Genomic DNA, 14807 nt, shown 5'->3' with positions numbered 1-14807 from the left:
TACTTCATTTTCTCGAATGTACCCTGACACATTCAATTTTATATTGTAACCATATTGACTCTAATTGCATCTGCCTGTTATCACTTACAGTTGCATTTTTTTAATTCTTTAATGATATAGTAATAATATATCACTGCTTTTAGAAATACTCTGTACCAGTAATGTCTGTGTTACTCCATCTTTCTCAATTGATTGTATCAAAGGAAGGATAGCATTAAAATATCGTGGAATTTGTACATAGATCACTATTTCGACGCTGGAAATTATATACGTACATCTATTTTTATATATCAGAATTGACAACCCATCAACCATACTTAGGTTGGTACCTTTACCTAAATAGGTTTGAGATAACAGGCAGCCACAATTGCTGTGGTTTATTTTTGTTTTTCAATGAGAATGATGCATAAAGATGATAAATTACGGAAAATTACGGCAACGTCAACAGGGCGAAAAGCAATGCCAAGTAATTGCCAATATTTGCTAATTTCAATGGAATCCAGCTTGCGCGTTGTGCTAAAGCGAGTGCAAATATTAACTCGACGGGGCTCCCTTATCAGACTTTGCCCGGTACGACACCATACAATGCGTGTACTGTATAATGCACTTAATATTACGCAGCGTACAGTATACACTTGTCTTTAATTTCAGTCAAGTCCGATGAAAATGATGCATGATCAAAGCTCCACACTAATCATTCTTTTACTGCTGTTGTGGCTGTCTTAGTGAATCGTTTAGGTAATAATGAATCCATATATTCTATCTTTTACAATTAAAAAAGTAGTATTATTAGATTACTAGATTAGTGTAAAATCTAGTTGTAGGCCAACATCTCAGTGCGGTATTTGTAATTAGGAGTGTCAGCGACAAACGAAACAGAAGGGTGACCGCATGTATAATTGACTTGTTGTTCAATATTGCCCAGGTGCGATACTGGGCAATTCCTGTCATACCGTATACGTTACCCTTATTACAACCTGCTTCACGAGACCTGTTCTAATTTGTTATGATCCCATGTGCAATGCATAATAATGATATATTATGCACATAGGTCATGGAAAGAGCACGTGACTCTGCAACCTATAGTCCTATATTTATACGCGTACTTTGGACTGGGCGATGTTTGCTCCTAACTCTTTACCTTACACGAAAATATCCTGCTTTCATTTCTCAAATAACAATGGACGGCTAGAATGAAAAAGAAAAAAACCCACGAAATATGAGAAAATACACATGACGCGCAGCAAAGCAGAGAGACACGCTTTATATCACGCACAAAAATATGAGATCTGCTTTGATGATAAAGAGGAATGGGGGAAGGATTAATCAAAAGAGTATGTATTCATACGTGAGCCCTACATCTAATAAAATCGTATAAAATGGTTACCATGCACCTACATGTGAATGCAATCGTCTACGGGTGCTGTTCGTTATTCCGAAGGCTCGATATTCCGAAGGTTCGTTATTCCGAAGGTTCGTTAATCCGAAACACGCAAATTCTCTATACCTAGAGGTTTGTTAATCCGAAAATGAAAAAGGGTTCGTTAATCCGAACATTTGTGGAGTTATTCCGAAGGTTCGTTATTCCGAAGATTTGTTCATCCGAAAATGAAATTCGGAAAAACGAACCTTCGGAATAAGGAATCTTCGGACTGAAGAGCCTTCGGAATAACGAACCTTCGAAATAACGAGCTGTAACCTAGTCTACATCGCAGGCCGCGCTTTCCTTCAATGCCAGAGAGCATAGTGTATGTATGCACCAACCCCCCCCCCCCCCGAAATATGAATTAATATGAGAAAGCAACAAGTCGTGAATAGTTGTTGGTATACATCATAATATGTTGAAGATGGGTGGAAAAAAAAAATCAAAATCAAGTGTCTGAAAATTATCTTTTAGGAGTGAATCAGAAAATCACCGATCTTCATCCAAAAAAAAAAAAAAAAAGGAAAAAAAAAGTAACTTAGCTTTTTTCAATACCGGGTAATTGTTCGTGCGTGCGAAGTTGCATTGTCATCAGGCGTGCATATCATCTATAGTGCACCATTGCAGAGACATGTGGACAGACAGACGAGAATAACTGACAATACACACACATACACACACAGAGAGAAGCATACAACATTTCTTTGTGTAATACCCATTGTAAACATCATAATACACATATGAACTGTTTTTTTCTTTTCTTTTCTTTTCCGGGACATTATTATTGCCCCGAGGGATCTCAACTGTATGCTATGACCCGAGGAGCTTGCTCGGAGGGTCATAGCGTGGAGTGGACAAGGAGCAGTTATGTATCACTTCTAATGCCCCGATTAAAGCAATTCATGTCTGACTGATATAAACAAAATAAAAGTGATTACAGTTCTGCTTGGTTGATAGCAATTGCGCTAGCCAATTTATACACTTTCATAAACAAAATGTCGTATGTTCTGCCTTCGCATTGCGATCAAATTGGACAAGGGTAACCTCACGCCTTGGAAGCCAAGCGTTCACAGCAAAAATGTATACAGTTACCATACGTACTGTTGCGAACCAATAAGATGCCGTTTTAGTGCTACGAGGCAGTAGGGGGCACCGACATACGGACACTATGAGGTGGTTTAGCACGATCAAGATTGATGGCAATTACTGAAGTTATGCCCCTTATTGCAACCAATCACAACCAAGAAACTATCAAACAAATGAGGTTCAAGCGTATTATGTTTCCTAGCTACGACTAGGTGCTTCGCTTACTACTAGTGTGAAGCATGATACGAATATTACGCATATCTGTATCAGTTACATTTTTGTTGAAGGTGTTATTGTAATATTCATGCTGTTGCTGTTGCTTATAGTTTTATCACATAGCCATTAAGTCCTAAATCAGGGATATTTGGGAATGGGGCAGAAAGAGCATCGTATAATGATAAAAGTAGGTCTGTCAATGTATGCACCTTTGTATGATAGATATGCATATAAGCATTGTATGTATAGGCTATGTAGCCAATGTATCATTGATAAGCAGCATACAAACTACTATCATGTAACTACACATTTTGCATGTAGGTAGTCTATGTAGGCCTACACCAGTAGGCTATTTTGTGAGTTTTTACGATACTGTTCTGTTTACTATACCCATAAGTCACATAACACACAAAATGTTGAAATGCCATGCAAAAAGAATATGATGTTATGTGAAACTACATACAGTCCACATAATACTTATTTGTAGGCTTACCTACCGGCTGTGCCTGTAACAGAAGAGATGGATAAAGCACAGAAAGGGACTTGTAAGATTTCACCGAGCACAAAGCAAGGTCAAGGGATATGTTCTCATGACATCAACACAGACGGGCAAAACCAGTCCCTGCAACCTGGTTGTTCTCGCTGCGGGACTATAGACTTTTTAACATGACATTATAATACACGCACGTACTCGTAACTGCATTGTATGTAACAAGTGGTCGTGATCGGGTTGGCCCCCGGGAAATCCCCACTCCGCGGGTTCGTCATGACATTACCATTAATGTAACAGAAATGGGTGATTTCGTGTGAGCTTTACCGGACGATACATGACTAAAGATTCAAAAGTCTTACCTGGGGAAGTCGTTGTCAGTAGTCCGTGAGCGGTCAGCTTCCTAGGTAGGTGTTCACTGGTTGATACCAAGGCTTGGACTGTGAAACGACAGCCGGATGTGTGTCGGCAGCTGGCAGTGGTGGCGGGAGGGGACGGAGGGTGGAACTTAGGGATTCAACGACACTGATTTACAAAAAACAATTTATCAAAACAAAGGGAAGATAATGTTGCGACCTGAATTTTTATTTCGTTGTAACCGAAATTTCGTTATATATTACATATTTCAAATGTTTTTATCTTTGCACTCAGAAGATAATATTTAACTTTTCATTAATAATTTTCTTCATCAGGAGTATGACATGAATGCACGCTACAAAGTAAACTATCAAGCTGAAAGTATTGAGGATTTTGTATCATTATCTTAGCGTTATACGCGGGACAACTGTGAGTAAGCCTATACTCAGAAGATCTCATAATAGGGAGGGATCTCAAAAAGGAACACAATTGCTTGAACTCCAAGCAAAAAATTTAACGGGTATTGAATATTCTGCTTCTAGTCCGCTCTGAGATAGCATCTAGGCGTTTGGTGAAACTAATGAATATCTTTTCCTTTTCTCCCTTCGCTTTCTTCTCAATATTCCCTTCATTCTTTGTTTACTTACAGTATGTATACAGTATATATTTCTTTTATCTTTGCTTTTTTCTTTGTTTTTTATTTTCCATTTGTCTTTTTCTCAATTATGTCACTCGTATTTCTTTTCTTACTGTTAATTTGTGTACTTTGTCATTAGTTTTGTGCGTCCTTCTCTCTTCCCTTCCATTTCTCCTCTCTATCTCTTTCTCATAATATTTTCCTTCCTTTATTTTTGTTCACTATATCGTGCATATTTCTGTGCATTTTTCCCTTTTCATCAATTGTATTTCACTCTTGGTTACTTCATTATGGTTATTTTGTGTGGTTTTTTTTATTAATTTGAAACTCAGTTTGTATTATTGAATTGAAGTGTGAAAACAATTGTTTTTACATTGATTGGACTCCGATACCCAACATAAATGGGTTGTTAAGTATTACAAACTCTCAAACTTTCAAACTTTCAATCACGTATTCTAAGTAAAGGACCTGCTAAAATAAGTAAAAGTTATAGGCCTACCTACCCGACAGGGTACCAATTAGCTTTAATGATGGTTGTCAACAATATTGAAACTACTTGAACCCCTTGCCTATACCTGCTGGCATGATCTGGTCATCAATTTGAAAATCAATTCACATATCCACGTCATGCAATTGACCAATTTCAAATCTGAGATGGTATTAGATTTGCGCATTAATGGAAACAAATGCATTGGATCACATCAGGAGAAAGACTGAAGGAAAATGATAGGAGTTCATGGTTTTTCCAAAGGCAAATGGTCATGAAAGCATTTAAAAACGATATTAAATACCATTTCGTGTCATTTCATTATCACTCATGTTCAAGTACGCCCTATTTACAGGCGAAATTTTAGACTAGTATACAACACAGTTGAATGTATATTGGTGGGTCACCATAAACAAGGCACGGCACCAGGCACTGGTGATAATGACTTATGTAAACGTTAATCCTTTGCTATCGATAATAGTATGCTACAGTTTCAAATATTGTATAGCAACTAAATAAATCCATTCATTACTCATTTATTCATTAATTCATCCATTTATTTCTTTTCCATTTCAAACAGAAACATATGAATATTTTACTGAAAATGAATACATAAACTACATCACAATGCATAATAAAACATAAGTTTTCGGAATATTGTAAGTATACGGAAATGCTAAAAATCAGTGCTTGTAGGGTTCATCCCCCCCCCCACACACACACACACACAAACACATACGTAATACAATTTACAAGGCATATGATTGATACACTTTTGTACATAAGAAGCGGAAGTACAAAAGAAACTAAAATATGGAAACCTATTAAACTAACCTGAAACAGACACCTGGACAAATCCTTATACACTATGTTGCTGTCATGCAGTAAGAGAGAAGGAAAATAATGTCAAAGAGAGAAAAGAGAGAGAGAAAAAACTGACTACGTGGTGTGAAGATAAAAAGATAGAAGACTATAACAAAACGAGAGTTAATGGATGGTTTGAGTCGCTCAGCAATAATTGCTTGGTGATTTTAAGAGAAAATAAAGTTCGATATTCCGGTTCTTTTGCAACCATTAAAGGTTCAGCTTAATTTCACTATTCCATAATGTTAATCCTTACATTTCAATATATAAAACATGTTTATATAAAACTCAGAACCACATGACAACAGACCAAATTAATAATGTCGCCTTAAAGACCTTCTTGAAGGTACATGAATATGGAATCTGGTCATTACATCAACTCAAGAGATAATAGCACGTCTTACGTAAGTGGCACCCAAATTTTAGGAATTTTATACAGGATTTGTGTGTGTGTGTGTGTGTGTGTGTGTGTGTGTGTGTGAATGTTCTTAGTTGTCCCTTGATAAAGTAAATTTTCCACTCTCCTGTAACAATCCTAATGAACAATGTGTACCAATACCACTGAATATTTCAGGATACGGCAAAAGAAATGGTGTCCCTAGGATTGTATGTAATGATGATGTTTGCAGTCCGCGTGTCGGTACCAGTACAGAAAAGATGACGGGGTATAGGGTAGTAATGCATTTCAGTCCAACAGTGATATTAACCAAATTTCCGACGCATACGTACGTCTTCATCAGAGTCATCTTGTTTATTCTCATAACTGTCATTGTCGACCCTGAGGAAGACGTGAAGATGTATGCTTCGAAAATTTGGTCTGAATAAATAGCACTGTTGGACTAAAATGCATTACTACCCTACTTCGTCATCTTTTCTTTTCTCTCTCTCTCTCTCTCTCTCTCTCTCTCTCTATATATATATATATATATATATATATATATATACATCCCATCAGGATTACTAAAAATTCATATTAATGGTTTGTCATTAATCGTACTGAGATAATCTTTTTCAGTTTATGATGCACTTTATAACAAATTTGGTACAATTCATATTTAGTTGGCTGTGAAAAAAAAAAAGTAGAGGTGGAAATGATACACAACAGTCCCAAAACGGACGTAATTACGTCGACAACTTGGACATCAGCTGATACCACTCCTCAGCTCTCTCTCCGCCTACTCCGTCGGCGTACTTCTGCGACATCCGGCGTCGCGAATAGTCGCTGGTTCCGTAACGAATCTTCGGTTGTTCATCCTGCAGACACTCAACCACGACATCGGCGACGTCAGGGGCTTCCTGACCGTAATTCTTCGTGTGGCTTGGAACCATCTCCACGAAGGATCTCATCAACTGTTAGGAGAATATTCGGTAATGTAATTACTAAAATCATTGATTCATCATTTCATTTCATTTATTTTCCATTGGAAATCTTAATGAATCAACATACATAGTTATACATATATAGAGCACACATTTCAAAATGAGATACAAAAGGTAATAACACACATTTGTTTAATCATTGTATAAATAACACAGAAATCATTACTTTCTAAAACAAAAAATACATCCACGACATATACATTACACTTGTTTCTTCTCAAATCCACAACATACATAAATGAGTGTGAAAAAAAAAAATCTAAGCGTATGTTTGCCTATATACTTGTATAATTTTTTGTGTATGTGTGTGTCTGTGAAGGTATATAAAAATTACATGGTAAAAATATATACGTTTATAAAATCCACATTTACATAAGATTATCATGTTTGTTATCATCGTACATACTTTGACAACGTTGACATAATTACGTCATTACACCAGGGTTTGCAATTATAATAAAGGCATATTCACATTGCTGTTTTATTTCATTACATGTCATTTCACTCGTTTTATTTCTTATGAACGTAGACGTAGAGCTACCAAGATTTTGTTTTTTCATTGAATGAAGTGTCGATGATACTGAAATGATTATTGTAAAGGGCTTATCCACATTGTCGTACTATTCGATTGAAATGTGATATTCGAGATGGAGTTGCATATATACAAACGGCTCCTTACGATGTGAGAGTAAACATATGCCTGTTTGCTTATTCTTGTGAGAGTGTGTGTGTGTGTTTGTGTGTGACTGTGTGCGTGAGAGAGATAGGCTTATAATGTTTTTGCGTATGTGTATTTATGTCAGACATTTCGTTTGCAGTACTCGTATCATTGAGGGTAAAATTTAGAATCAGACGCCTACCTTTCCCGAAGGGGAGTCGGGGTCGTTCGCGCGAAATATGGACTCGCTCGAAGCTTCGTTCGATACCACGTTCTTCAAAAAGTTTGTTGTGACTGCTCCGGGGCAAATGCTGCTGATCCTGCCATCCGAAGATGTAATGAAAAAAAAATGCCAACATGATTGCCTTAATGTTATGCCTCAGACCAAACCCCTCAAAATTGCGCGTAATGTAGGAATGTACCTTCTAATCTTAGTCGCTTATACTGTATATTTACTTCTTAACCCTTTGAGATATACATGTATGCGTGTGTCTTCTCAAGATGAAACGAACGGTGATAAAAAAAAAATCCCGAAGAAAAGACAAAACGAAAAATAAGAAAATAAAACAAAACCCAGATGAGAGAGAAAGAGAGAGATAGAAAGTGAGAAAGGAAGGGGGAATCACAGACCCAATACCGCGCTTTCCTCTCGACGTGATGTCTTAATGTTAAATGCCTAGTCAATGAGTTCAGTATTTGAGTCCCGCTATATGTTTGTAGGCCACCGTAGACAAAATAAAGATGTTTTCATGGAAACACATTGCTGCATGCGTAAAAACATATATCATTCTCTACATCACTTAAAATTTCATCCTGTGGCGGGTAAATGGCTTCTCTGATTAAAAACATAACAACAGCAACAACAACAACAGAAAATGACAACTTATTTTATCTACATCCACACCAAACCACTTTTTCTTTCTGATTCATTAGATTACAATCATGAAAGATAGGTAGAACACAGATAGTCACAGACGATGTCATTAATTCAGTGGGAAGCTGATTGATAGGGAGTTCGTCAAAATTAGATTTTTTTTTTTTCATTTTCTTCCTTCTGTGAGAAAGTGAGATCATTTTAGAAAGTCACAGAGTCTAAACATGGAGTAATAACAACGTTTGAAATGTCATAATTACCTGACCGACTGGAAATGTCGAAATATTAAAGACGTTGGTAGCATTCTGACAAGCCATTAACAAAATTGGTATTCGCTTTTTATTAACATTTTGCCCTCCTGAAGTGTGTACACCTTCGCTCGATTCCATTCTGTTGTGGTGTGGTTCACCATTATTGCATCTTGCGGTGACCGTAATAGATATGACAACTTTGGTTTTATATTGATCCTTCCATAGAAATATAATGTTTCTCAATCAAACTACTTCTTAAACATGTTACAGAATTTGGCTGAATCTTTCTGGCGGAACATTTCCTCTTCGCTTGCTGGTGTATTTTCTTATCACCTGAAATGTATATTATATTTTTACATGAACTTTAAGCTACAAATGCGATTCATTTTCTTTTGTTTTGTTTATTTGGGTTTTTTTTTTTGCTTGCTTGTTTTTTTTTTTCATTATAAACCTTTGATAAGTTACGTTGAGTTATCTTTATAAATACAGTGGACTCCCGTCCTAGTCCTAGGGACAGGCAGTTTTCTTTCGTTACATAGAAATTTCGTTATAACCGAAAAATAAACAATAGAAATACATAAAGCGGATAGTATTGCAGCCTGAATTTTCACTTCGTCGTAACCGGAATTTCGTTATAACAGTGTTCGCTATAATGGGAGTGCACTGTTTCCATCACGGGACTATATAGCACACTGCTATCATCATTATTTCATCATATTCAAAGCACTTGTAGTAATCTTTACCTTTGTAGGCATGATCATCACCCAGCTATACATGATAAAATTCTAGTACATTTGTACTGAGTTCCCGTATTGTTTGAACGTGATTCTTATTTTCCTTTGATTAGAATTGATCATGACGGAACAGATAGAACAATTGGAAAGCTTACCAAACTTTAAAGCACCTCAGTTCTGGATAGAGAGCCTCCGTTAAGCCTTCCATTGCAAACTTTGTAGCGCAATAAACAGCACTATACGGGGTTCCTGTGAGAGAGACGACAAATATATTAATTGCTCGTTAGCCTATCAATTGTCCCCATATACATAATTATTTCTGTATAGTTTGATGCAGTACCCTTTAATCGCAATCTTATCTATCATTTCCAGCATTTTTTAGGATAAAGCAAAAACTTGTTTTCATTTAAGCACAACTTTGGTAAAATACCATTGTTTATTTCTGTTGCAGACTCATGAAAAGGCTTCATATCACCAAGTTGATTTTTTATCCTTAAGTTGGTAACATATTCGAGAAGATTGACTTCAAGTGTTCCTGTATCAAATTGACACTTTAACTTTATGTCTGTGCAGACTCAATCGTCTTAGTAGATGCAAATTGTCTGTAGTAATATATATATATATATATATATATATATATATATATATATTTTAGTATAGATTATGTATTTAGGCCAATGTCATTAGGACGAGATAATAGTTTCTGAACTTAGATTAACCTGGGATTTGATTGGTCAGCGCAACAGTCAGTTTCATGAAAAACGCAGTCAAATGTATATATATTAATATAGGATACAAGGAAAGGACTTACTAAAAAGAGGACGACTCAGCCCCACATACAGTGTACATGATCGTAAAGAAATGAAAAAATAAGACCATGTAAAATGTGCGCTGAGATCGACTGGGAAACGAGAAAATCAATGAACGAGTAACGCAGGCCTACTAGAATAGAATTACCCGTGTGCATCGAAGCGTACTCTCATCGGTAATATTCGACTCCAGCCGAGATTCTTCGGGTGTGTGTGTACATATAGATCAGTGATAAAGCTGTGCCCAATAATCGTTAAAGAATTCCCGAATATATCCGAGGCGGGCCAGGCTTCGCATTGCATGGTATCCCGCGTGTTTGAATTCTGACTGTGCGTATTGGTATGAATAGTGATAATTATTAGCTGCTTCGAAGGTTTACAGAAAGAGACTGTCATGATCTTAACCACCATTGATTTTGTCATTTCGTTTTCTTTTTTTTTTCTTTTTTGGATTTTTATCTTAAAAATAGTGTACCTGGTTAAAAAAAAAACAACAACTTGAAAACTCGTAGCCCGAAGGCCAAAATACATTGCAATCATACATATTAAGTACTTCAAAACTATATATATATTATCAAACTATATCACACGTAAAATCCACAGAGAAATAGATAATGTCATTGACAAAACATATACTTCTAAAATGATTGACTGGCAACAACAACAAATTTCAAGTTCAAGTTTAATCATAGTTTATTTCCAATCAAAGAAAATCAAAACGTAATGCAAAGTATACATATCATAAAATGATATTGTCTACACTTTTACAAAAGGTTCATGTAATATACGAAATAAATTATATACATCAACATATGTACAATAATCAGAAGGAACGATGCGTATACATGTATACTTCGCGAGCTTTCAGAAAATAACTTCAATTTTGGAAAATAGCGATCCACAAAAAAGCTAAGCTTGTAGGACGTGGATCCCTAGATAATTGATGAGTAAGCAATATATTATTCAAGTTTGTTTTATTATTTTCTTACAGCATTTATATTAAATATAGATTACTTAAGTCGTTTGTAAAAATATAGCTATACGCTGGCTTCGACAATAATAGGAAATAAGTATCAATGCTAATGCCCAGACGGTATTCATTGAACTGGTGTACCGGGAAAATATAAGAAGGACGACACACTCGTACAGACATTCAGTTACCCACACACATATACGACGCGAGACAGTACCGAGAAGAGAGAAGACGGTGACAATACAAGTCTACGAGGAACAAAGACAGGAAGGAAGAGAAAAGAAGAATGAAGAGAGAAGAGAGGTCTGCATACAGAACACGCCAAGTGCTGCGACATGAGGACAGGTGAAACCTCAAGCATAAATTAAAACAATTAATTCAGATTATCTAGAATTATAAATAGATAACAAATGTTTTCTGAATTTGTATTTAATGTGAGGAATGAGGGTGAGTCTTTTAAGCTATTATCTAGATTATTCCAAAGTCTGGGTCCGGTATACAGAAATGTATTTTGGGCATGTACGGTTCTCATGAATGGAAGATGGAATTCGTTGGATCGTCGCGTAGGATAGTTATGTACATGACTGTTTCGATGATAAGAGTCGTGAAATATTTTGGGTAAAAAGTTGCTGTTATAATTAAACATGAACTGACCAAGTTGAAACACATACAAATCTTTTATTTTTAGTATTTTATGGTAAAAAAACAAAGGATCTGTATGTTCTCGTGTAGTTAGGTTAAAAACAGTTCTGAGTGCTTTCTTTTGCAATAAAAAAAGTTTATCAAGTAATATCTGATATGTATTACCCCAAGCAAGAATCCCGTAGTTTAGATACGGTAGTATCAAACTAGAGTAAAGAGTTAATAATGCACATGAAGGAAGATAATATTTTAATCTGTTCATTACGCCAATGTTTCGTGAAATAGTTTTACATATGCTATCAATATGATTCCTCCATGAAAGCTTGTTATCAACGCAAACACCAAGAAATTTAAAAGTAGAAACTTCTTCTAGGGGAGTAGTATCAAATGATATATTGCCTGGGAGGCTATCTAAAGAGTTACTAAAAAGCATAAATTTTGTTTTTTGAATATTAAGTGACAATTTATTTGCGTATATCCATTGTATAACCTTTTTCAGTTCTTCGTTTACTGTTCTTGCTAAGATATTTGGGTCGGGATGGGAAAAGAAAAGGTTAGAGTCATCCGCGAATAATATGAATGATAGTTTCTCCGAGGATCTATGAAAATCATTGATATAAATAATGAATAACAACGGGCCTAGTAAGCTCCCTTGTGGGACACCACATGTTATCGTTTTATTTTGAGAATCAAAACCATTGACATGTACAAATTGGGATCTATTTGATAGGTAACTCGTGAACCACTCCAAGGCCTTTCCACGTATGCCATAATGGGATAATTTTGCGAGAAGTATTCCATGGTTAATCGTGTCAAAGGCCTTGGAGAAGTCCAAGAAGATACCTATCGTGTGTGAAAATGTGTCAAGTGCGTGTGTGACTTTGTCGATGAGGGCGAGTAATGCGTGTGTTGTGCTGTGGTTTTCCCTGAATCCAAATTGAACATTTGAAAATATGTCACAGGTTTTAAGAAAACGTACTGTCCGGATGTAAACTATTTTTTCAAGAATCTTGGAGATAGAAGATAATAAAGATATAGGTCTATAATTGTTGACATCATCCTTCTCCCCTTTCTTGAAAATAGGAATTACTTTCGCAATTTTCATGCTATTTGGCACATGGCCAGTTGTAAGCGATGAATTGATAATATGTACTAAGGGATCCACTATTTGAGGAATTATGTTTTTTATCAGGTGGTTATCAATTCCGTCGTGGCCAGGACTTTTTCCTTCTTTCAAATTGGCAACAATCCTTACTATTTCTTCTTTATATGTAGGGTCAAAAAATATAGTTTTGGAGTTAGGTGTATCTAAAAAATCAGTAAAAGTTTTACTAGAAAGAGGAATATTTTGAGAAAGATTTTGTCCAATTGAAGAGAAGAAGTCATTAAAAATTTCAGCCATGCCAGCGGGAGTGTTGCTGGAGGCATCGCCCCATCGAACTTCAGTAATATTGGATGAATTGTTAGGTGTATTCATAGCATCTTTTGATATTTTCCATGTGTTTTTAATATCATTTTTATATTTATTTATCTGATTTACATAAAAGTTTTTCTTCCGCGTACGTAATAATGTGGTGAGTGTGTTTTTATATGAAACATATTTTTTCTTATTTTTTTTCAGTAGGATTGCATCTGTATTTATAAAATAAATTATTTTTTCTATTTCTAATGATCACACCAAATCACTATCATCTGCTCGTTGCTTACCAAAAAATCCTCCAATACTGCTGATGTTGACGATGCGTCCTGACTCCTGTTTTTTCATGATTGGAATCACTTCCTGGGTCAAGCGGAAAGTCCCAATCATGTTAGTCTCCAGTATAGACCTCATTTCATCCATGTTGATGTCTTCAAACAGCCCAAAGTAGCCAAGTGCAGCATTGTTAACTGAAAATTTAGCACAAAAAAAGGATATCCATTTGCTACTTCGTTTTTATTGTTTGATCCAACAACAACAAAGCGACATGAAGGGTGTTTTAGATTTTTAACAAAACAGAGTAGGCCCTAAGACCGTTAGATGGCGACAGTGAGACAGTTTGTTTACGAGAGTGGAAAAGATAATGAGAAATTAAAGACTAAACTCACTTAAGACATCGAGTTTTCCGTGTTTTTCCACAATTTCCTTCACGGTTGAGACGACTTGGTCCTCTTTGTTGACGTCAAGCTCCTTGACAAAGAGAGTGTCGTTGAGAGCGTTGTCTGCCTCCTTCTCCAGGGCATCTTTCTTGGACAGGTTCCTCATGGTGGCGTAGACCAGGTACGACTTATTGGGGTCCTGGGCCAGCTTGACCGCCGTGGAGAGACCGATTCCTGACGAGCAACCGGTGATGAGGGTGATTAGAGGTGCCATACTTTGAAGTGTGGAGTTCAAGACTACGTCTGAAACGAAGTGAAGACGAATACTGTTTAGTGGAATACTACCTACAAGGTTAATACACGTATATACACCGTTTTTCTGAATGGACATGTTTGACTTAGAGCTAATTCGACAGAATCGAGAACAGCTGTCAATTAAATGAATTTCTTTTCCTTTTGTCATTTGTTCCTGCGTTGGTTCTTACGGTTCATTTTCTCAAATGCACTTGGACACATTGAATTTCATATTGCAACCATGTTGACTTTAAAGCCCCTTCTTAACACGCCACAAGACGCAGGGTAGCTTCGGGGTAGCCTTCGGCGAAGATTGTTCCCAGGGGAAGATTGTGTCTGTTTAGACGCAGCACAAGCCCTTTTTACACTTGTGTTTCTTAACCCCGGACTTTCTCTCACCCAGGACTATCGTTAGTCCCGTACCAATTTTTTTCAGCTTTTTACACTCGCCAATTAGTCCCGTACTATCTCTTGTCCGGGGCTAAGGAGAAAACTGACCTTTTTAGACTTGTATTTCTTAGCCCCGGACTTTCCAAACCACATGAATATTCATGAT

The 14807-nt window shown here is 36.4% G+C and overlaps 1 protein-coding gene across 1 annotated transcript; it reads right to left on the bottom strand.

The window, feature by feature from the left end:
- Positions 1–6682: 6682 nt before the first annotated feature.
- LOC140231852 (retinol dehydrogenase 8-like) lies at positions 6683–14231 on the bottom strand. The gene is made up of 5 exons (XM_072312003.1): positions 13967–14231; positions 13589–13768; positions 9613–9706; positions 7801–7918; positions 6683–6910 (listed from the first exon to the last, which is right to left on the bottom strand). Exons 1-5 carry the CDS (start codon positions 14229–14231, stop codon positions 6683–6685), a joined length of 885 nt encoding a protein of 294 aa, XP_072168104.1.
- Between the last annotated feature and the right edge of the window lie 576 nt (positions 14232–14807).

The sequence above is a fragment of the Diadema setosum genome, chromosome 8 (genome assembly GCF_964275005.1).
Source record: "Diadema setosum chromosome 8, eeDiaSeto1, whole genome shotgun sequence".
NCBI classification, from domain to species: domain Eukaryota; kingdom Metazoa; phylum Echinodermata; class Echinoidea; order Diadematoida; family Diadematidae; genus Diadema; species Diadema setosum.
The sequence above is the reverse complement of the archived record's forward strand: the minus strand, read 5'-3'. Positions and strand labels throughout refer to the sequence as shown.

What these genes read in the sequence shown, in the direction of transcription:
- LOC140231852 (XM_072312003.1), bottom strand. Translation starts at nt 14,231, where the DNA reads ATGGCACCTCTAATCACCCTCATCACCGGTTGCTCGTCAGGAATCGGT. An exon ending in CGGAAAACTCGATGTCTTAA is followed by an intron (nt 13,769 to 13,966) that starts GTGAGTTTAGTC and finishes CTAAATTTTCAG; the next exon opens with TTAACAATGCTGCACTTGGC. An exon ending in CAGTATTGGAGGATTTTTTG is followed by an intron (nt 9,707 to 13,588) that starts GTAAGCAACGAG and finishes TCTCTCTCACAG; the next exon opens with GAACCCCGTATAGTGCTGTT.